Source organism: Trichosurus vulpecula, chromosome 5, assembly GCF_011100635.1.
Source record: "Trichosurus vulpecula isolate mTriVul1 chromosome 5, mTriVul1.pri, whole genome shotgun sequence".
Taxonomy (NCBI): Eukaryota; Metazoa; Chordata; class Mammalia; order Diprotodontia; family Phalangeridae; genus Trichosurus; species Trichosurus vulpecula.
This window is the reverse complement of record NC_050577.1, coordinates 22,891,001-22,913,191: the sequence shown is the minus strand read 5'-3', so window position 1 is coordinate 22,913,191 and position 22,191 is coordinate 22,891,001. Positions and strand designations below refer to the sequence as shown.

Genomic DNA, 22,191 nt, shown 5'->3' with positions numbered 1-22,191 from the left:
ATAACTTAGCTGGAGAATGGCTCTTATTCTTAGAAATGTGAATCAATTCCATATATATCTTATCAGAGAAATTTGATGCCGAAATCTCCGCTATTACCTGATTCTCTTCTAATTTTAACTGCATTGGTTTTATTTGTGGACTTTTGAATTTCATCTACCCCTCATCACTTCTTACAAAATAACTATTCAATGAATACTCATATACCGTAATTGGTTCAGCTATTCTCCATATATATTACCTTATAACATAACTATGACCACGTTAACAAGCCAAGCTCTGGACTTAGACTCAAGAAATATTATTTTTGTCTCCTCAGGTTCCTTTGCTTTTTGTAGTAGAATATATGAGGGCATGGATTATCTTTGTACCTGAGCACGGTGTAAACAGAGTAAATTACTTATACATAGCAAACACTTAATAAATGCTTGATGACTTGAGTTGAAATTAATTGAATTCCTAAGTGGGGAGTAGGTAAAGAACAAGGCAAGACCAGATAATGTGCTTTATGGGCTTCGTGAGGTACATGTACACTGGTATTCCTGTGCCCGTAAGCAGGATGCTCATGAAAAAGGGCTGGAGACCTGGAGTCAGGAGACCGAGGTGTGGATCAGGTTGCAGAAATTTACCACTTGCAGGAATCTTTTAACCTCTCCATGTTGAAGAAAATTTTTTTTTAATTTTTAGTTTATAACACTCAGTTCTACATAATTTTGAGTTCCAGATTTTCTCCACCCCTCCCCGCAAGGCAGCATGGAATCTGATGTATCTTCTACGTATAACTTCACATTGAACTTATTTACACAATAGTCAAGTTGTGAAGAAGAATTATGAACAATGGAATGAATCATGGGAAAGAAGAAACAGAACCAAAAAAAAAAACCCCAAAAACAAAAGAGAGAAAAGGAGGGAAAAAAAGGCAAGCATAAAGTGTGCCTCCATCTGCATTCAGACTCCATAGTTCTTTCTCTGGATGTAGATAGCATTCTCCATCGTGAGTCCTTTGGAGTTGTCTTTGCACCTTGTGCTGCTGAGAAGAGCAAAGTCTATCAGGGTTAGTCCTCAAAGAATCCATATATCTGTGGTTGTGTACAATGTTCTCTTGGTTCTGCTCCGCTCACTCAGCATTATATCGTGTAGGTTTTTCCAGGTTATCATCCCCATTTCTTATAGCACAGTAGTATTCCATTACATACATATACCACAACTTGTTCAGCCATTCCCCAATTGATGGGCATCCCCTTGATTTCCAATTCTTTGCTACCACAAAAAGAGCCACTATAAATATTTTTGTACCCATGGGTCCTTTTCCCACTTGTGTGATCTCTTTGGGATACAACCCTAGAAGTGGTATGGCTGGGTCAAAGGGTAAGAACATTTTTATAGCCTTTGGGCATAGTTCCAAATTACTCTCCAGAATAGCTGGATCAGTTCACAACTCCACCAGCAATGTAACAATGTTCCAATTTTCCCACATCCTCTCCAGCATTTATCATTTTCCATGTTAAAGAAAAATTGCTGTCTTCACCTTTGAGTCTGTTTCTTCAACTGTAAAATGGGGATAATCACACCTGCGATACATACCTCAGAGGATTGTGAGGACAGTGCTTAGGGAACCTTCAAGGCCAGTGTTACACTGTGAAGAGAAAGCAAGGGTGGGAGGAGAGGCAGAGAGAAGGCTACCAAGTGGGGAATTCAGAGGTCCTCAATTTCATCTGGTATGCAGGACGCCTTTGGGCCTTTGTTCAGTCTCGTTCCTGGAGTCACGCCTGAGATAACCATGACTTCTTTTACATTTTTACGTGGAAACAGCACCAAACTTATGTCAGATACTTCCACTTACTGTTTGAGGAAGGATAAACACATAAGAGACATTTTAATTCTGCAAGAGGCTCTACCACCCAAAGTCTGAGGGCAGGACAGGGAAAGAAGAACAGAGTTTTTATGAGCAGGTCAAGCCTCGGAATTTCAGAAGGGCTTTTCTCCCTGGCAACATAGTGCCGGAACGGATGGTCATGGAGATCACCACAGGATAGGGTCTAGCCCTGTGATTTCATTCCTGTAGGAAGCTCCCTCTCCCCAGGCAAGTCAGCATTTTCTCTTATGAGTTGGCCGGATTATGCCTGAAAGGCTAAGTGATTGGTCCAATGACACTGAGGCAGATGTGTCCAAGGAGGGACTTGAGCCTTCCTAGTTCCAAGGCCAGCCTTTCCTCCACTTGGCCAGAGATGCCTCTGTGTGAGGACTCATTTACATGAATTCCTATCCTACTATTATTCCTCCTCTTTCAAAAGTGAAACCACCAAGCTTTTTAAAATTTTTAGAATCCTTGGGCCCAGGATTGTTTCTGTCCTTTAAACGTGAAATCTATTTTACAATTGAGATAACCTGGATAAATATCACATTGTGTGGAATAAGACTCTTTGAATACAGGCCAGTAACTCCCGTAGGTATGTGTCTAAGTACACACCTGAGTGTGGGTGTGTCATTTTATCGACACACCTGCTTTTGTTCTGAGGAAGTGCTAGCCTGACAGGACTCCACAATAACATTAGGGGCCCCATTCTTGGAGTGGGAGAACCTGGAGCATGAGGGTCCTTCCCTGCCCCCTGCTCTCCTCCTAACCTGCCCTATCTGACCTCTGTGGGGACCAACAGACCAAGCAGGAGTGAAGGCTGCCAGGAGGGGAGGCTTCTGGAGCCAGAGGGAGAAATCGCCGGCCTAGAGAAGGCAGGGCATGGACATCAGAGCTGAGCCTAGAGCTGAGGGCTTCTGTGGGCTGGGCTCAGGCTCTGTCCTGATTACCACGATGCTGTTTCACCTTCTCCTCCCTGCAATCAGGGAAGGTTTCCCTGGGAACTTGAGGGAGAATCAAACTCCCAGGTGCTTTGGATGATTTTAAAAAAACAGAAATGGAACGAGTTGACTATGATCCAGTTTACTAAATGTGCTAGAATCTCATCCTTGCTAGCTTTTGGCCCATTACTGCTCACTATTAGTATGTGGAAATGTTGAACTAAAATGGAATCCGTGTCAGGCAGATGAGGCTTTGGGGGGTGGGGGGGCTTTCCCGACAGCCACCTGGCAGGGAGCTGGTGCTGGTATTGTTGGCCCCGGTTTATCGATGAGGATAACCTGGGGTCCCCCAGCCAGTAACCCCAGGTCCCATGTTCTTTCCAGCGTGCCATGCTGACTCACTGATGCCACGTCCCGGTGACGTGTCTGCTGTCCTTCATGGATGTTCATCCTGCCTCTCTGAGAGATGGAGGGCCAGGGTCAAGTTTTCTTGTCTCCCTTGCCACCCCAGTAACTAGCTTAGTGCTGACTCACTACTTGTTGGGTTATCCCTAAGGCACGTGTCTAATAAAAGAAGCATCTTTTCTTTCCAATGAATAGAAAATGGTTTGTTAATAACAAAATAGTAAGGAAGATAGTGATATGGTTAATAGAGATTATGTTTATTGTATAACAATTGTTAGTTCTTAGAGGCAAAGTCCAGTTCAAAACACACCACTGGAAATTACATTTCAGTTAACCTTACAAAGGGGATAATCTAATTCTATTTTCTTCATTTAAAAATTACTGTTAAGACGGCAGTTTTTGGGTTATCTGTAGGTTTGGTCAAATGTTCCGAGGCAGCAGACAATCATTCTAGAAGACAGAAGGTTTGTTGTAGCATACTTATGTGGAGATAAAAAGGACAATGTTTGCATCTACAAACACTAACCGTACAAATCAACACTTTCTTTGAATCCAGAATTACTTTCAAATTTTTGTTTCAATTGTTCAAATTATGACTTTTGAATCTAGGTTTCAGATGAGCTTAAATCTGACCCAATCTCTTCCAGTGTCCTAAGTCTAACAGCACACCCTGGAAACAGGCATTTTCAGGGATGCCCTAGCAATGTCCAGGGAATCTGAGCCGGACCATTACCTGCCCTCCTGTGAGGGAGCGTCTTCAGACTGTGATATATGAAGATGCCATCTTAGAGAACACTGAACTGTATGAAGATCAGTCACTGGTTATGCTACAGGACACTCAGGAGGGGGACACGGCAATGGTGACCTGAGGAGAAGCCCCAAAGTGTGAGAGCAGCAGGAACCCAGAGGTGGCTGCCACAGCATCAGACAAATATCTGACATCTGGAGAGAGACAGGGGAACCTGGGCTGGGAAGGCCTGGCGGGGGCCTGGATTCAAGTGACCCCTGACCTTGACCATTCACTGAGGTTTTGGCCTCTAGCCACCTCTAGGGCTGTAGCCAGAGTCTTCCTGAGAACAATTTCCCACACAGAAAAACAGGCCCCTCTATTCATGTGCGATTCTAAAATCATAGAACACTACAATCGGTCACTTGCCTCTTAAATTGACAGGACCCTCAGTTACGGGAGCAGTAACCTAAAAATCAAATTCTCCAGCAACAAGAATGGATAATACTGTCACAAATATATTGGCCCCAAATAGCTTATAAAAAAGTCAAAGGGACACCATATAGGATATCTACATAATTTTTCATAATTCTAACCTCTTTTTCCAAATCAAAATGGACAATTAATTTTTGCTTCCCAGAAATCACCCTCTTTGGATAATACCAGCTGTCCACCATTAGTGCCAAAACATGTAGGTGTGAGGTTTAACAAGAAAGGCAAGAAACGTGACTTCAACTCAATAAACACTGATTAAGCGCCTACTATGTACAGGGCACTGTGCCAGGTGCTGGCAGGAAGGAGTCTTGCTTCTCCATTCCTCATTATGTATCTGTTCCTTTTTTGGGCCTTTCCACCTTTATCAAATGCCCCGCCCCAACAGCCGTGCATATAAAAATAGATCATTTTTCTTTTGTAGAAGTCTCGCTTCATTTAAAAGTGCCTTTCACTACTAAAAATATATATGGCCTCTTTCATTCCAATACCTCTAGGTTAGACTCGTCTATAATTTTGGAAACCATGGAAGGTGAGGGATGAGAACCAGAAATATACAAACAAAAGCTTTCCCACTTGCACCAGAAGTTCTACTTTCACAGCAGCAATCAGGAGTCCCATTCTGGCAAGAGGTGTAACAATACTGCTGTATCAAAATGGAGATTTAAATAAGTTAAGCCTAAAATTTACTTCTCTTGGTGACCTCTCACAAGGCAGTTCCTCAGCTCTTCCAATTCCAGGGAATACAAAGGTCGCCATCTTGCAGAACAGAATAAAAATGGGAAACGCACACGTGCATCCCTTGCAGGTAGGGCAGGGACTGTTCCAGAAGTCTCTTACAGCAGTCGATCATTTGAGTGCTTGAAACACTCGGCTCCTTATACAACTTTTTCAGAGAAAATTTCTTAATTGAAGCACGGATCAATTCATTTTCAATTACCTTTAACCTGAGATACCAATGAGAAAGTCATCAGGAGTTACGAACGTAATGAAATACAACAGAAAATGGAGGAGAGTGAGTTGGGAAGGATCATTGGATCATCCATTTGGGGCCAGGAGAGAACGCCAAGGGCGTGTGACTCGCTGAAGGCCGCACGGTTTGGAATCAAACCCAGGTCCCACCACGTAACAGTCTATTTAGAACACAGTAAGGAAGACCCGCAGGCCATGTGCTCAGGAATTTACCCATTGACTCGAGGATTTAAAAAATAGAGGGAAGCTGTTACCCATGTGTTCAATTCCATTCAAATGAACATTGATTAAGTACCCGCTATACACAGGGCACTATGCTTGGCAATGGAAGACAGAGGCAAACTCCAAAGGAGCTCAGAGCTGGAGGGTCTTGAAGATCAGCTAGTCTCTCCCTTCCCCATCTACAACATCCCTGAGCAAGTGGTGGGCATCCAGCCTTAGGGAAGGCCCTGCCTCGCCAGCGGTTTGGAACATTTGGAAAGGCTAGAAAGTATGTCCTCAGGCCTCAGGCCTCCTCCTGCTAACTGCCCCCATGGCTCCCAACCTGCCTCAGTCACTTCAGCTCAGAATGAGCATAAAAACCACCGAGGGAGGCACAGAGAAGATGATCTCAGCCTCCAAGGGCCAAAAGTTTGGTTCAAGCTCCTCTGAGGCCTGAAGCACCTCTAATCTTGAAAAGGAGCAGAGGTGGTGGGGGCCACCTGCCAGCCTGTGCCCAGGGTCCCAGCCCCTCCCACTCTCAATGACCTCAGTTTCAATTACCGCGTGCAAGCCTTGGGATTGACCAGGTAAGTTGCAAGTGTTAAAAAGCAGAGCTGAATGATGCCCTTTTACAGGAGAAGACAAATACTTACTCGTCCTTTCTTTTCATATTCTCTCTGGCTTGGGCAGCTTTGGCGAAAATAAACCACTGGAGGGACACGGGGTCACACAGCGATGGGATGCTGAAGTAACCAAGTTCATGCAGGCTGGGAGAATATCTATCGCTGGAGGGAAACGGAAATGAAACACAGCACCACCTTTTTCCTCAGACCCTTTGAGACACCATCATTGCTACCTGAGGAAGAACAAGCCTCAGAAAACTCCATGTCAGGCTTACAAGCCTCCTCCCCAAGCTCTGTCCACCTGACCAGGCCATCAGAACAGCTGGACTGTGACACCGGCTGCTGTGCCATCGTCTGCCCAGTGACACAACCCTTCAGCCTCTCACTACTGGCCAGGGCAGCTGCACAGCACTCATGACACGGCTCACTCTTCCTCACTAAGAGCGCATGACTCTGATGTAAAAACCCAGCACACCCAAAAGGGTCCGGCGGAGAGACCAAAGGCTCACCTGTCCAGGATCATCTGCAGGCCCCGGAGACTGTGAGGGTGGAAGGGGAGCCTGCTCTTCAGAAGCCGGTTATAGAAGCTGTCAAGGAGAGAGTAGTACTCTTCAATGGTCAGCGCCGGCTGCAGCTCCTCCACGTACACCACCTGGATGCCGCCCAGCAAGTAGCTGATCCGGTCTTCTAAAAGCTGCAGCTTCCTCTGGAGGGCGAAGTAACTGGGCAACCTTTCAAAGAGCTGTGGCCCAGAGGGGAGAAGTGAGCTGACTCTGATCAGCGCGACCGAGAGCTTCAACCAAATGCAATGAAGACACGCACAAATTACAAAATGGAACGATCTGGTTAAAAGGATGGCCTGGAAGGCAGGAAGCTGTCCAAGAAGACAGTGACCAGAGCAAAGATGCCAGAGAGGAGAGAGAAGCATTCCCCAAGTACAGCGCTGAGCTGCCAGGGAATCGAGCCTTAGGAATGTTCAGAAGAGAAGATTCGTTTAGCTTAGGATGACTGAAAATGGGGACAAAGCTCATCGGAAAGAGAACCTGGGTTCAAGGTGTCATCTTTTCAACTGATTAATAAAAATGATGTGGAGAAAAATCTGTCATGGTACTAGCATTAGCAACTGAAAAAAAAAGAATCTGTAAGTATTGTGTTGCTGTTGTTTGGCTGTTTCAGTCCTGTCTGACTCTCTGTGACCCCATTTGGGGTTTTCTTGGCAGAGATACTGGAGTGGTTTGCCATCTCCTTCTCTGGCTCATTTTACAGATGAGGAAACTGAGGCAAACGGGGTGAAGTGACTCGCCCTTGGTCACACAGCCTAGAAAGTGTCTGAGGCCAGATCTGAACTCAGGAAGATGAGTCTTCCCGCTTCCAAGCCTAGTGCTCTGTGCACTATGGTGCCCCCTAGCTTTACTTTAGTTTCAAATAATTTTTTTGGGGGGTGGGAATAATCGTTCTGTTCTTTTCCAATCTAATCTGATTTAGGCCATTCACGCATGTCAATGTTTACATTCTCCTAAGGGATGATCTACGTCTAGTCATCCTGTTCAATTTTAACGCCTGATCTTGTATCTGGAAGATGTTAACCCTCATCAGAAAGGCTGGTAGTTGACGTGGGTGATGGCCTTCAGCACTTTTAAGAGCAGTGGTCTCATATGAAGTCCTTGCCTTTCTCCACTTTATTCCCTGTGCATCTTGTTTGCATGTGGCCTTCCTCATTAAACAGTGAGCTCTTTCAGGGCATGGATTTTCTCCCCCTTCCCTTGTACTCCAAATGCTTAGAACAGAACCTACCTAATAGATGCTTGATGAATTGGCTTTTAATTAAATTATAATACCCTGTTGCTTGTTTTATTTTTACCAAAAGCCTGGCCCTGTCCCGAAAGTATTTTTTAAAAATTAAATGTTACTAAGGGATTTGATTGAGAATTCTGAACCAGTGATCAATTTGTTCCTATCTGCTGGCTGTTTTTCTTTTAACTATAAATATGCTTAAACCTTTCTATCCTAAAATACTTAATGAGACCCTACCAACATCTTTTTAAAAAAATTTAAATCTTATTTAATACTTTATTTTTTCCTAATTACATGTAAAAATAATTTTAAACATATTTTCAAATTCTGAGTTCTAAATTCTCTTCCTCCCCTCCCCCCCAATTTGACAAGAGTTACATATGTACAGTCATGAAAAATACATTTCCATGAAAGTCATTCTGTGAAAGAAAACCCGAACAAAAAAACCCACAAAGAATAAAGTAAAGAAAAAGTATCTTTGATCGGCACTCAGGAGCTGGACAGCACCTTTCATCTTAAGTCCCAGAGAACTGTGTTGGATCATGGCATTGCTAAGAATAGTTAAGTTACTTACAGCAGATCATCAACAATGTTGCTGTTACTGTGTACAATGTCCTCCTGGTTCTGTTCATTTCACTTTGCATCAGTTCATGTTAGTTTTTCTGTGTTTTCTGAGAGCATCCTGCTTCCCATTTCTTATAGCACAATGGTATTCCATTACATTCATATGCCACAACTTGTTCAGCCATTCCCCAATTGATGGGCATCCCCTCAGTTTCCAAATCTTTGCCACCAGAAAAGAGCTGCTATAAATAGTTTTGTACATGTGGGTCCTTTTCCTTTCTGTTTTTTGTCTCCTTGAGATACGGCCCTAGCAGTGGTGTTGCTGGGTCAAAAGTATGCTTGGTTCTACAGCCTTTGCTCCCAATGTCTTTAAGCTGCCATGCTGCATCTCCTCTTTCAGTGCTAAACTCCTAGAAAGACCTTTACTGTCCAATTACTGACTAAGTGGTAGACTACTTCCCTGAGAATCTTAACTGATGTCCCTGCACTAAGAGGGTCAGGAACTCCTTCAACCATCACATGCTTCATTTCCTGGCAGGTGGAGAGGGGAGACATAGTAGCCAAGAGAACATGACGACAGGAGTGAGGGAGTTTATGAGTGCTCCGCAGTGACAAGCAGGGGAGGGTGACCCCGAGAGCATTAGATGAAACTGGAGCAGGGACTACAGACATACATGAGATGAGACAGATTTCATCACTGAAGGCCATGGAGCCATCGGGCTTGGCCTTCAATGCCTTTGTACTGAGTGGGAAGTGCTGCCCTTCTGAAGACAGCCCACCACCCACCATTGTGCAGGTATGAGCACAGGAAGGAAGGAAGGGGAGAAGAGGCACAGAATCATCACTCGATGACCAGCAAGCCTTTACTATGTGCCAATGATGAGCCCGACACCAAGAGGAAACCGTCTCTGCTCTTAGAGAGCCTTCATCCTATTGGGGGAGACAGCCGGCTCTAAGCAGACACAAGAAATGCTTCAGGGAGGGAGGACACTAACAGCCAGGGAGAAAACAGCAAAGGCTTCCTGAAGAAGGAAGGCAGAGATGAGATTCTGACATGGACATAATAGGGAAGACCCCAGCAGGTACCAAACCTACCTCTCCTTTCCCACGTCTGTGAAACAGGTCCAAGAGTGGTCTGTGCACACATCAAGAGTATCACTAAAGGAAACGGGAGAAGAGACCAACCTTGGGGACTCAAGAGGAAAAACTACATGGATCAAGGAATAAAGAGACCATGCCACGGGGCTGCGTGGACATACTCTCAAGTCACTGACCAATCTATATGTTGGATGGGCACGTTGAGGACAGAACAGGAGCTGATCTAAGACCTGAATGGCTGAGTAGAGCCGGCTGCCTTGCTTTGGTGAAACTATAAAATATGTCAAAAATGACAGGAAGGAAGGTGGGTGGATCATGTAATGAGATGGAGGACAGCACATGGTCTGAGGATGTTCTGGGATCAAACCAAGGACCATGAGGACAGCCTCTCAGCCTGCTGGGCAGATCATCCATGGAGGATTTCAGAAACGCTGCGGACAAGGACAGCACAAAACGGGGGCCGTGGTGACATCACATTGATGAGATCACAGTCCAAGGACATGAGGGTGTATCAGAACATCTATTGACTGCATCCAGATAGTCATCCTACACAGAAACACACACTCCAGCACAAATTGGTGGGAAAGCCTGGAACTGGCTGTGTGGGGAGTAAGGAGATCCTCACCATTGTCCGGAAAGCACAGAGGAAATTGAAGACTCTAGAGAAACCCAAGTCCTCTACAATCTTTTACTGATGTTTTTGCATTGGATTTTAAACAATCTAATCATGGCGGAGCAAGAGCATGGAATGGAGCATTCCCACATCTAGCCACAGTGGGAAACTGACTTACACAAATTTTGGGTTAATGGCAAAGGATTGGTTGTCCTTGCCATCCTGGGCTCTTACTGGGGCAGGTGACCGGCTCTTGACATAGTAATTATGTACAATATCACCAAATAATGTTTATCAGAACGAACAGAGTAATTGAGAGAGAAAAAATATTAAATGTGACAGGAAATAAAAAGAACTAATGGAGAGATGTATCTTGCCACTCATTACTTGGAGAAAAGAAGGGAAATGATGAAAAGTCAGGTTGTGATAAAGAGAACTGAAGAAGTAGAATCTGATAAAAACAGAATGGAGGCTTTTGGCTGCGTTTACAAACTGGTAAAATTTTAAAATAAAAAGTAGGAAAAATAAACCAAGCCATTCTTTCAATTATCCTACTTACCTGATACCCCAGATCAGGGTATTTTGATATACTGCATTTCTATTTATATGCAGACAATGATAAGATGCTGGTGCTGCAAAGGTAGCCACTGGGGGCTAAAATATTCATCTAAACATTTTGCAGTTAGGACGACAGTATTTTAGACAAAAGTCATGTAGATGCCTTTGAAAACATTGAAATACTGTTGCTTTCGGGTTTTCCTTACTTTTGTCCAGTGGTGATGAACATCCATGGTTCCTAGCATGACATGGCCCAAGGCACTCATGCCTGACCGGTCTGTGAATACCACTGTACAACCTGAGAATAAAAACAGAAATCCTTTATCACACCCAGAGAAGTCTACATGGCTTGGGTTCCTTAAGCTTGCTACCTCGTCTATAGTGAACTCGGGAATCAAGATGAGTACATTACTTGGCCCTTACTTTATCGCAAAGGCTCCCATTCTGAGATTCCCCAGTGCAAGCAGAGTCACGCCTATGCCAACTTTTAGACACACATATGCATTTCCCCATAGTGTGAAATGCAGCATTGGCAGCAAAAAGACTTTAGGACAACACTCAGAAGAGAAAGTTCTCGAATCCCTCACAGGAGAAGAGATCTCAAAGACGCACCTTTAACATTCCGAAGGGCTTCCAGGTTTTGCTGAGCTAAGCGACCTAGGCTATGCAGCTGGCTACAGCGGTGAGCTATTCCCCAGCTCCTCTGCCACCTGCACAAACAGAGCACAGACAACGTCACTAACACATCTGGGGGAATCGTGAGAGATGGTGATGGCTTGTGAAGGTCGTGAAGAGCAGTTTTCTGGAGGCATGTATTCAACTGGACCTGAACTGACATGTATCTCTACACCAGCTCTGTCAAGAGCCTTTGAGAAAGCAACCAAAGAGAAAACTATGGATTGGGTCTGTTTTCCTGAATCAAGAGGGTAGCTGGGTTGAAGAACCTACAAATTTGAAAAACGAATGAACAAACTGAATTTTTAAAGCTTTTAATAGAGGTTTATAAAGCAAGGGAGAAAAGTATTAAAAAGGTGAGGTGCTTTGTCAAGACTGAGAGTTAATAAGAGGCAACGGAGAGAGAGCCAGTTTCAGAGCTGGGAACACCTGAGTTCTGGGCTGGCCTGTGATCCAGACTGTCTGTAAGTCTGTGTAAGTCACCTGACCTCTCAGGAACCCAGGCAGCTCCTGAGCATGAGAAGTTGCAAAGCAGATACTGACCTGCATTGGCAGTTTTCTCATCTGAAATGTCTGGTCTCTCTTCTCCATCAAGACTATAAAATGATTATTTTTCTTTTTCTTAATAAAATGCTTTCATTTTCCTAAAAATCCCTAGCAAGCTTATCATGTCACATTCTAAAAATCTTACCTCAGAGAAATGAGTTTTTGATGTGGAAAGTCATTTTCATGTATATTACATGCTATATTGGTGCAAATAAAGGCTGAGCTTTTCCCCAAATCTGGATTGCATAAAATCAAATCTGCTTGTGTTCTACAACTGTGATTTTTTTACTCTGTATTTCTTTCAGAGAGATCTTATTTATGATTTTAAAGGTATATGGTCTTACATCCCATGATTTTCCATATTGAGACCAATATAATGATTTGGCTTTTAAAAATATTTGACATAGTTTTCAAAATTTGGAGGAAATATTCAATCTGATGCTCATGTACTTTTGACACATCAAATGCCCATTTCTAATGTTCTTAATTCTTTCTTTTTAACCATAAGGGAAGATTGTGATTCATTATTTCCATCCTCTTATTCCATGAGGAAAAGCACTCAGAAAACAATTTGGGCGGCATCGATTTTCTGTTTTAATGTTGCTAATTTAATATTGTAAAGATGCATCTTCAAGAGTCAGGAAGCTGGGGCCAAGCACTGTCTCAGACACACGACGGCACAGTTCTAGATAAGCCACTTCACTTCCCTGCTCCGACCACAAGCTGTCACATTACCTATGAATTTGTCATCTGTGTGGGTGAAGGGAATGCCCTCGCTGGGAGTTCCTTACCCACAGAAACCCAGGTGTGGCCCAGACCAGTTCAATGTCATATTTACAAATGAGAAAGTCGTTAACTACTGTTCTCCTCAAGCTAACGATGCTTTCGTGGTGGCTGGATACGAACTCAGGTCCTGACTCCAGGCCCAGCTCCACAGCCTCTACACCCTGTGGAACACTGCCCTCAGAGAATTGGGGTGCGAGGATGAGACAAACAAATAATTAAAGACCGTGGGGAGCCCGCTAATGCGTGAGGTTGACACGGCCTCCCTAACTTTTTCTCCCAGTGGAAGCGCAGTCACCACCCCCAAGCCTAATTCCACCGGTGGCTGGCATGCCTTTGGCATGGGGAACAAAATGCCAGGGAGAAAACTCCCTTTACCCACGCTGGCCCTGGGAGGGCCCTACCCAGAGTCGCATAGCTAAGACTATGTGAGAGGGTGAACTTGAACCCAAGACTTCCTGGTTCTGAGAGGGGGCAGGATCTCTTCCAGTCTACGCCTTTGAAAAGTTAGGCTATTTGGGGGAGTTAAGATCATTCCGTTAATGAAGAGTGCGCATCCTTGGTAACCAGGCCACTAGGGGGCGCCATGGTACAGAAAGCCGGGCTTGGAGTCAGAGGATCACAGTTAAAATGTGCTCACTTAATAGCTGAGTGACTCTGGGCAAGTCCCTTAACCTCTAACCGCCTCAGTTTCCCCAACTGTGAAATGGGGATAATACCAGAACCCACCTCCTGGGGTTGTTGTGAGGATTAAATGAGATGATATTCATAAAACACGAGCCATAACGGGTGCTTCACTCTCTGGAATTCTGCCCTCAGCGGGTATCTTTCCCTTTCCCTCCTTCCTCAGCTATCTGCAAAGCCTCATCAGATGCCATTTTGCTTTCTGGCTCATCTTTCTCTTTGGCATGCTTTTCGTTGCCCCTCCAGCACAGTATTGTGAACCTCTGCCCACAGTTCTTCAGGCTCTCTATCTACCAGATCCAGTCCCCTAAATCTACGCATCACCCCACTTCGTATTCCTAAGGGATGTGATTTAGTCCTACTTAAACGGTCTGCCGGATTCCCCTCCTTTCTTCCAGTTAAGTCTGAATTTTGCACAAAAAAGCTCATGATCTGAGCCACAGTCAGCTCACAGTCTTGTTTTAACTGTGTAGAGCTTCTCCACCTTTGACTGCAAAGTATATAATCCATCTAATTTTGATATTGACCGTCTGGCAATGTCCATGTGTAGAACTGCCTTTTGGGCTGTTGAAAGGCGTGCATGCTATGGTTTTCGAGTTATCTTGACAAAACTCTACTAGTCTCTGCCCTGCTGCATTTTGTACTCCAATGCCAAACTTGCCTGTTATTCCAGTTATCTTTTGATTCCCTGCTTTAGCCTTCCAATCCCCTGTGATGAACGTGACATCTTTTCTTTGGTGTTACTTCTAGAAGATGTTGTAGATCTTCATAGCATTCATCAACTCTGGCCTCTCTGGCATTAGTGGTTGGAGCATAGACCTGTATTACTGTGATACTGAACAGTTTGCCTTGGATTCAAACAGATTGCGCTGTCATTTTTGAGATTCTACCCCAGTACTGCTTTTCTCACCCTTTCATTGACTACAAAGGCTACTCCACTTCTTCTAAGGGACTCTTGCCCAGAAACAGAAGAAAACAATAGAATGGGAAAGACAAAGAGATCTCTTCAAGAAAATTAGAGATATCAAGGGAACATTTCATGCAAAAACAGGCAGGATAAAAGACAAAATGGTAGAGATTTAACGGAGGCAGAGGAGACTAAGAAGAGGTGGCAAGAATACACAAGAAAGATCTTAAGGTCGCTGATAACCACACTGGTGTGGTTACTGATTCAGAGCCAGACATCCTAGAGAGTGAAGTCAAGTGAGCCTTAGGAAGCATTGCTATCAGTAAGGCCAGTGGAGGTGACCAGATTCCAGCTGAACTATTTAAAATCCTAAAAGGTGATGCTGTTAAAGTGCTACGCTCAGTATGGCAGCAAATCTGGAACACTCAACAGGGGCCACTGGATTAGAAAAGATCACTTTATGTCCCAGTCCTAAAGAAGGGCAATGCCAAGGAATGTTCAAATTACCAAACAACTGGAGTCATTTCACACTCCAGCAGGGTTATGCTTAAGATGCTGCAAGCTGAGCTACAGCAATATGTGATCTGAGAATTACCAGAGGAGCAGGCTGGTTATCGAAGAGGCAGAAAAACCAGAGTCCAAACTGCCAACATTTACTGAATTATGGAGAAAGCAAGGGAGTGTCAGAAAAAAACATCTCCTGCTTAACTGACTATGCTAGCCTTTGTGTGGATCACAAAAAAATGTGGCAAGGCCTCACAGAGATGGACTCGTCTCCTGAGGAGCCTGTATCAGAACCACGTCATCATCACATCTCAGGGCCAAGAAGCAACAGTGAGAACTGAACGTGAACAACTGATTGGTTTAAGACTGGAAAAGGAGCATGACAAGGCTGTGTATCGTCACCTTATTTATTTAACTTATATGCAGAATACATCATGTGAAATGCCAGGCTGGATGAATCAAAAGCCAGAATTCAGGTTGCTTGGAGAAATATCTACAGTCTCATATATGCAGGTGATACCATTCTGATGGCAGAGAATGAAGAGGAATTAACAAGTCTCTTATGAGGGTGAAAGAGGAGAGTACACAAACTGCCTTGAAGCTTAACATCAAAAAACAAAGATCCTGGCAACTGGCTCCACCACTTCCTGGCAAATGGAGAGGAAGAAATGGGAGCAGGGTCAGATTTTATAATCTTGGGCTCAAAGATCACCATAGACAGCAACTGCAGCCATGAACTTAAAAGACGCTTGCTCCCTGGAAGGAAAACGATGGCAGATCTGGACTGCAGACTAAAAAGCAGAGACATCCTCTTGCTGACACAGGTCCATATAATCAAAGCTATGGTTTTTCCAGCAGCAACATATGGCTGTGTGGGTTGGCCTGCAAGGAAAGCTGAGTGCCACAGAATCAATACTTTTGAGTTGTGGTGCTGGAGAAGATTTTTGAGAGTCTCTTGGACAGCAAGGAGATCAAATCAGTCAATATTTAAAGAAATTAATTCAGACTATTCACTGGAAGGTCAAATACTGAAGCTAAAGTTTATATACTTTGGCCACATAATGAGAAGATGGACTCATTGGAAATGACCTTGATGTTTGGAAAGATTGCAGGCAAAAGGAGAAGTGGATGGCAGAGGATGACATGGATAGGTGGTGTCATGGAAGCAATGAGCACGAGCTTGGGGAGACTTAGGGAGATAGTGGACGATCGAAGGGCCTGGTGTGCTACGGTCCACGCTGTCATGAAGAGTTGAAGACGATTGAAGAATCGAACAGCAGCAAAGGTTCTTCATACATCCTTGTTTCCTTTCTTCCCTCCCTGCATCCTTCCTTCTCTTTCTCTACTCCTTCCTTCCACTTTCCCTCCTGCCTTCCTTTATTCCTCCCTTCCCTCTCTTTTCTTACTAGTGCTACACTCAGATCCTGGTCTGGGCTCCTTGAATGGTTGTGGGGCAGAGCCGAATATTCATGGAGCTTCCCAGGGATGGCTGAAATGGAGGAACAATGGGAGAGCAGTAAAGGAGGTCCGGGACCATGTCAAGTTCCTAGCCCCAGTGGGCATGTAAGCCAAACAGGAGCAGATAAGAGAGTCATCGCAATGCTGCGTGGTAAACAGAGACCTTGCCTTTCAAAGACCACCTGAGTTCTATGGACTGTACATGTTGGCAATGATGGGGCTGACTCTTATTGATAACAAGATTCTTCTACTTCACAAGGAGGGGGAACCCAACTAGGGTAGGAACAGTAAGTTTGGAGGACTGGGAGGGCTCTTTGGAAGGAAGAGCAGAGTACATTCCTCCAAACCCAGCGCAGGTTGTTTCTAAGACTAGAAAACGTGTCCAGTATGTTAGAGTGGGGACTCTTTTTATGTAGGTCCTGGATTGGAAAGCTACTGAGGTCCCTTTCAGATTCTCTGACTCTATGACTTTATGAGTCCCTAGAGAAGTGGAACAGTAGCAGAGGGAAGGAGACCCATCCTGGCCATCTATGGCCTCTGTATTGGATGACCTAATGCCTGAGCCTCAGTGCTTGCATGGGAGCTGAGGACCTTTATCCTTTGGTTGTGGAGACAAACAGTGATGCTTCCTGTAGGCATGAGCTAAAGAGCTACATTATATGATAGCCTCCAAGACAGAACCCACTGTGTAAGCCTAGAACCCTTGGTTTTAAGGGACAGGACAACTTTTTTATAGAAGACAACATGGAAGAGTTGAAAGAGATTTGGGTTCAAATCCTACAGGAGACCAAATTGTATGACCCTAGGCAAGCCTTGTTACCTCTTTAAGCCTCCCCCCCTTTCCCAATACATAAAATGAAGACAAAAATGCCCATGGTCCTTGCTGCATCGGACTGTAGAGTGTGCTGAATGTAGTAACTTACCCTTGGTGTATAGAGACTGTGTGGCCCAATGGTTACAGTCTAGACTTGGAGTCAGAGGAGCTGAGTTTGAATCCTGCTTGTGCCCTTTAGCACCTGCATGGTTCTGGGACCCCTATTTCTGCATCTACAAAAGAAGGCTAAGTGAGATTGTCCTTAAGGACCCCTCTTCCAGCTCTAAAACTAGGATCCCACAGGGTACTCTGAAGAGCACTAGGAAAACACTTAAGCGCTATCTATCTATATGTCCAGTTATTACTGATGAAATAAAGTGGAAAAACATTGAAGACAAACACAATAAAGTTAAAGATGCACCTCTTAGCTGAAGGGAAGGAAGCCAGGCCAGGAGGTAGCACTTGCTCAGTTTGACCTCTGTATCATTACCTGATATCTGAGAGCAGGAGCTGATGAGACAGTTCGTTTTTTAAACGGTCTAGTTCTTCTCTCAGTGGCAAACTACTGGTCAGCTTTTTAATGGCACTTTTTTCATTACTATCTAACCAGGACCTAGAAAGAGAAAGAGAAATGTAACCATTGGAATTATCCATTTATTCCCATAGAACAGAAAATTAAACTCCTATTTTAAAAAAATTTCATTTTTAAAGATCTCATTTCTAAAATACAGAGAACTGAGTCAAATTTATAAGAATACAAGTCATTCCCCAATTGTTAAACGGTCAAAGGGTATGAACAGGCAGTTTTCAGATGAAGAAATTAAAACTATCGATAGTCATATGAAAAAAATGCTCTAAATCACTACTGATTAGAGAAATGTAAATTAAAACAACATCATGCCTATCAGATTGGCTAATATGACAAAACAGGAAAATGATAAATGTTGGAGAAGATGTGGGAAGATTGGAACACTAATACACTGCTGGAGGAGTTGTGAACTGATGCAACCATTCTGGAGAGCAATTTGGAACTATGCCCAAAGGGCTATAAAACTGTGCATTCCCTTTGATACAGCAATGCCACCACTAAGTCTGTTTCCCAAAGAGATCATATAAATGGGAAAAGGACCCACATGTACAAAAATATTTCTAGCAGCTCTTTTTGTGGTGGCCAATAATTGGAAATAGAGGGGATGCCCACCAATTGGGGAATGGTTGAACATGTTGTGGTATATGAATGTAATGGAGTACTATTGTGCTATAAGAAATGATGAGCCGGTCGACTTCAGAAAAACCTGCAAAGACTTATGTGAACTGATGCTGAGTGAAGTGAGCTGAACTAGGAGAACACTGTATACAGTAACAGCAACACCGTGCCATGACCAACTTTGAAAGACTGAGCTCTCAGCAATGCAATGATCCAGGATGATCCCAAAGGACTCGTGAGGAAACACGCCATCCACATCCAGAGAAAGAACTGTGGAGTCTGAAGGTGGATTGAAACAAATGATTTTTTTCTTTCTCTTTTGTTCTGATTCTTCTTTCGCAACATGACTAGTGTGGAAATATGTTTAATATGATTGTATGTGTATAGCCTATATCAGATGGCATGCTGTAATGGAGAGGGGAGAGGGAAGGGAGGGGGGAAATTTAGAACTCAAAGTCTTATAAAAGTCAGTGTTGAAAACTAAAAATAAATAAATTAAAAATATATTTCATTTTTCTCCATTTAGATGTTAAAAACAATTTTAAATTTTTTAAAGTTTTGAGTTCTAAATTCTATCCCTCTACCCCCCCCCCCCCACCATGGTAAGCCATCTGATATAGGTTATACATGTGCAATCATGTCAATTAGTCATTTTGTACAAGGAGACTAGAACTACAACAATAAAAGAATGAAAGGAAGGTGAAAAAAGAGTATGCTTCAGCCTTATTTGGACATCAGTTCTTTCCCTGGAGGCAGATGGCGTGTTTCCTCACGAGTCCTTTGGGATCATCCTGGATCATTGTACTGCTGAGAACAGCCAAGTCATTCACAGCTCTTCATCATGCAACACTGTTGTTACTACGCACCATGTTCTTCTGGTTCTGCTCACTTCACTCTGCAGCAGTCCATGTGAGTCTTTCCAGGCTTTTCTGAAAGCATCCTGCTTGTGATTTCTTATAGATATTCCAACTCAATCATATGCCACAGCCTCTTCAGCCATCCCCCAGTTGATGGGCATGCCCTCAATTTCCAATTCTTGGCCAGCACAAGAAGAGCTGCTACGTTTTTGTATGAATAGGTACTTTTCCCTTTTTTTAATCTCTTGGGATACAGACCTGGTAGTGGTATTGCTAGATCAAAGGCTATGCAGTTTTATAGCCCTTTGGGCACAGTTTCAAATTGCTCTCCAGAATGGTTGGATTAGTTCACAACTTTACCAACAGTGCATTAATGTCCCTCGCCCCCACCAACATTTATCATTTTCCTTTTTTGTTGTATTAATCAATCTGATAGGTGTGAGGTGGTACCTCAGAGTTGTAAAATTCCTATTGTTACAGTACATATGTGACTGGAGAGTTAAAAACAGTCTCAGTCAAATCAAACCTTGGTGAATACATTCAAATTTCTATTAATACCACCAGACTTTTAGCCTTCAATATTATTATCTAAGTTTTCTGGATACTCCAAATTTCCTGCATAATCTTTTTTTTTCTCTGGTCCAAGAAGTCGTCCACCCCTCAAATACTCCCATGGAATTGCGTTCTCCTCCCTGATGAGGGTACTGCCCATCAATGCAGATTACTGCAGCTCAATCACTCAGGGTAAAATAATCACTTCTATTTTTTTGGGGGGGGGGCAGGGCAATTGGGGTTAAGTGACTTGCCCAAGGTCACACAGCTAGTAAATGTGTCAAGGGTCTGAGGTCAAATTTGAACTCAGGTCCTCCTGACTCGAGGGCTGGTGCTCTACTCACTGCACCACCTAGCTGCCCCTTAATCACTTCCATTAAAAAAGCTGCTGTCACTGCTTAAGAAACTTGGAGAGACAAAAATCTTCACTAAGAAAATGTCCTTAAAAATATCAATGCTATGATCCCAATGGGCCATGTGACTTTTAGAGAGAAATGAGCGTTCACTCAGGTCTTCCAGTTGCTGAATTTCTCTTGGTCTTGCTCCCTCACCTCGTCCCTCACTGCCAGGCACTGCATTGTTTATTTCTTTTCAATCCCAACTTTTTTTGTGCTGGGCACAAAGTACACAAAACCAACACTTCAGAAGCCTATAAGGCTGGAAGGCTGGATGATGCAGACAGCCAGAGGAATGCCTTTCTTATTTTGTCTTGAGCTGTCACAGATGCTCAGCAAAGGTTGCAGTCTCATCATCCCTCTGGTCTTCGGCCCTTATGTAGACCTTGAAGCTCGTTATCACCTTCACTATCACTCCAGGCCGTGCCCCTCCAAAGCCCCATCATGGCTGCTGTGCCTCGCCCTCAGGATGCCAGGCAGCCCCCTAGGCCATGATAGTCCATGATTCCCAATCCCTACCCGAAAACTGCTGGCAGAAGGCCTTAGATAAAGGAAAAAAAGGCTTAAGAAGTCATCACCTAAATATTTTTTTAGCCATGCTGATCACAACTGTTCGAGACCATCAAACATCGAATCTCAACCAATAACTTATGGATAGGCTGAACATCTTTTAATTCAATAAGTAATCAATTTTCCAATCAAAAACCTGAAACAAAATTGGAAATCAGCCATGGGTTCTTCCCACCCAGCTCTCAGAAGTTGGTGCCAATGATCTCAGAAATCACTAAGCCACCATTAGCTCAATGCAAATGATACCACACATCCAGAAAGCAAAACCACAAATAGCTCCTTGTAAATTGTGAAACAATCTTCCTGATTTTGGTGGGGGTAGTAAGGGGGAGAAGGAAGGTGAACTCAGAGACAAAAGATTCCATTTATTCCATAAACAACAATAACACGCCACTCAAAATTAAGAAAACAAAAGTCAAACAACTAATTTTTTAAAATGGGCAAATGTTCTTAGAACTAAGCATATAAAATGTTTGAATTCTTACCTAAATTTTTGTAAGCACAGGTATTCACAAAATTCTTGTCCTTATTTTAAATGGAGACAAACCTTAACTTTCTGCTCTGGATATGAGGAGAATGACATCTCACTTTTAACATTGGGCTATCTGCTTCCATGGAGAAAACATCCCTATGTGTATATATATCTTTATTTGCATATGTAGATGTATATTTTTATGCCTTTTTATTAAAGGGCATTTTTTCCTGAGTCGCATTTTCATAACTATAAGCCCAAATGGAAACATGCTCTTTAATGCTCCCACTAACCAGGTTAAGATTCTAGAGTCTTACTGGGCAGGGGAAAATGGAGGTCCAAAAGGAGCAGGGAGGGTAGGAGGAGTCAGAAGAAATGCCTTTTTTTATAAGCAACTTTTTGAAAAGGAAAAATGAAATCTGATAATTTCACAGTAATTTTAACTTTATCTGTTGTGCTTTAGGGCAGCTAGGTCGCTTCATGGTGCACAGAGTGCTGGTCCTGGAGTCAGGAAGATTCATTTCACTGAGTTCAAATCTGGCCTCAGACACTTCTTAGTTGTGTGATCCTGGTAAGTCACTTCACTGTGTTTGCCTCAGTTTCCTCATCTGTAAAGTGAGTTGGGGAAGGAAATGACAAACCACTCCAGTATCTTTGCCAAGAAAACCCCAAATGGGGTCATGAAGAGTGGGCCAGGACTAAATGACTCCACAATTCCAAGGGCAATGGCAGAGGGAGCTGGGTTGCTCTTTGATTCTAGGCCCTGGGTTGGCTGCATCAGCGGTTTGATTCACCTGGTACATGGTGCCTCCTGTCTTTTCCCTCGGGGCGTCCTACTGACCCCAAGGGAACAAAAAGGAACCAAGCTCTATTCCAAGTCTTTGTCTACAGAGCCACGGTTTAGCTCTGTGCCCAATCCTGCCAAG

General features: G+C 43.6%; 1 protein-coding gene across 4 annotated transcripts in view; it reads right to left on the bottom strand.

Moving 5' to 3' along the window:
- Window positions 1-3,435: 3,435 nt before the first annotated feature.
- TCAIM (T cell activation inhibitor, mitochondrial) overlaps window positions 3,436-22,191 on the bottom strand; it is a 39,194-nt gene continuing 20,438 nt past the window's right edge. For 2 of the 4 annotated variants that reach the window (XM_036759963.1, XM_036759962.1), the window contains exons 6-11: window positions 17,703-17,825; window positions 11,454-11,551; window positions 11,048-11,139; window positions 6,724-6,956; window positions 6,245-6,376; window positions 3,436-5,365 (exon numbers count right to left, since the gene is read on the bottom strand). In XM_036759963.1, the coding sequence (XP_036615858.1) occupies window positions 5,140-5,365; window positions 6,245-6,376; window positions 6,724-6,956; window positions 11,048-11,139; window positions 11,454-11,551; window positions 17,703-17,825 (904 nt within the window). In that variant the 3' untranslated portion in view covers window positions 3,436-5,139. Of the gene's footprint in view, window positions 5,366-6,244; window positions 6,377-6,723; window positions 7,008-11,047; window positions 11,140-11,453; window positions 11,552-17,702; window positions 17,826-22,191 lie in introns of all 4 variants that reach the window. The other 2 variants (XM_036759964.1, XM_036759961.1) reach the window with 1 other exon arrangement.